Consider the following 1,615-nt stretch of genomic DNA (forward strand, 5'->3'; position numbering starts at 1 on the left):
AAAAATATATACAATAGAACTACATACTAAGAAATCTAAGGGTCGGGCGGCTGACATACCTGTGAGGATTAAACATACCGCCCGCCTTGAACGGCTGGCGTTCAACACGAGAAAAAACAAGAACAAGAAACATACAAGTTCATACGATACGGTAAGAGACAACAATGACAATGACTAGTAGCGAATTCTAAGAGACTATTGATACGCTAAAGTATTGAAGGCTAATTAACTATGCTAACTTAAGCCTATCTTATACAAGTAATATTTACATATGTTCACGAGATATGATATATACAAGTCTGACAAATTAAGTGGGAGAATGATTCGCATCCTCTGCATCTGGCAGGACGCAAATCTTCTTGACTGGCCTCTTGAGTGTTCCATGGGCCGTTCGTACGGAGACCACTCTGGTGACTCCATCAGGTCCAGGGTGCAGATCGATGATGCGCCCTAATCGCCATTGCAGTGGCGGTAGGTTGTCTTCTCTTAGGAGAATCATAGCGCCTATCCGGATCAAATCTGGTGAGTCGGTCCGCCACTTGTGCCGTTGTTGCAGGCCGTGGAGGTATTCCCGCTGCCACCTCTTCCAGAAGTGCTGTATAGTTTTCTGCACCAGCTGATACCTGTTTAATCTGGTCTCGGTTACGTTAGTTAGGTCCGGCTGTGGGAGTGCCATCAACGCATCTCCGATGAGGAAGTGACCGGGCGTGAGGGGGTTCAGGTCGTTGGGATCAGTGGATATGGGGTGCAGAGGACGGGAGTTGAGGCAGGCTTCAACTTGCGTTAGTATCGTGTATAACTCCTCATACGTGAGCCTCTGCTCGCCGACGACCTTCTTCAAGTGGGTTTTTACAGATCGCACCCCCCTCTCCCATAGGCCGCCAAAATGCGGAGCGCTTGGCGGTATTAAGTGCCAAGCGATGCGCTCCTGCGCCAACGTGTCGATAATGCGATCGTGATGCGCACGAGAGTCTAACAGTAAGTCTAATTCCCTTAATCCACTTCGGGCGCCAATAAAATTTCTACCGTTGTCGGAGTAGATGGTTCGGCTCCGTGCTATGAATCGATGGAGGCATTGTAAGAACGCGTCAGTCGTCATGTCTGTGGCCAATTCGATATGTGTGGCCTTTGTAACGAAACAGACAAAGAGGCATATATAGGTTTTCTCGCTCGCACGAGCGCGACCCCTTCCTCGAATTAGAAAGGGGCCCGCATAGTCCACGCCGCAGGTAGCGAACGCGCGATCTGGGGTCAGGCGATCGGCAGGTAAGTTGCCCATTTTATATTGCGGGCTTGTCGGATTGACCTTAAAGCATCTTACGCACTGACGCAATACCCCCCTTACGAGCCGTCTTCCCGATGTTATCCAAAATCGATCGTGCAGCAATGCTAGTGTTTGTTGCGGTCCAGCGTGCAGTAAACGGTTATGCTCGTGCCTTACAATCAATCTACTAAGCGCGTCCGAGCCTGGGAGAATTATCGGATGTTTTTATCCGTTTCTAAGCCCGCGTTCAAGAGACGTCCGCCCACCCTGAGAAGCCCATAGTTATGGATAAATGGGCATAATGAAATTAGCGGGCTGCCCCTTCCTATTGGCCTTTCTGACGCGAGGCAT

General features: G+C 49.6%; 1 protein-coding gene across 1 annotated transcript; it reads right to left on the minus strand.

Annotated features, from left to right (window-relative positions):
• Positions 1-307: 307 nt before the first annotated feature.
• On the minus strand, positions 308-1,099 carry LOC108570068. Its single transcript, XM_017941517.1, has one exon. The coding sequence runs from the start codon at positions 1,097-1,099 to the stop codon at positions 308-310; it is 792 nt and encodes a 263-aa protein (XP_017797006.1).
• Positions 1,100-1,615: the final 516 nt, after the last annotated feature.

This window comes from Habropoda laboriosa, unplaced genomic scaffold (genome assembly GCF_001263275.1).
Source record: "Habropoda laboriosa isolate 0110345459 unplaced genomic scaffold, ASM126327v1 scaffold3409, whole genome shotgun sequence".
NCBI classification, from domain to species: Eukaryota; Metazoa; Arthropoda; class Insecta; order Hymenoptera; family Apidae; genus Habropoda; species Habropoda laboriosa.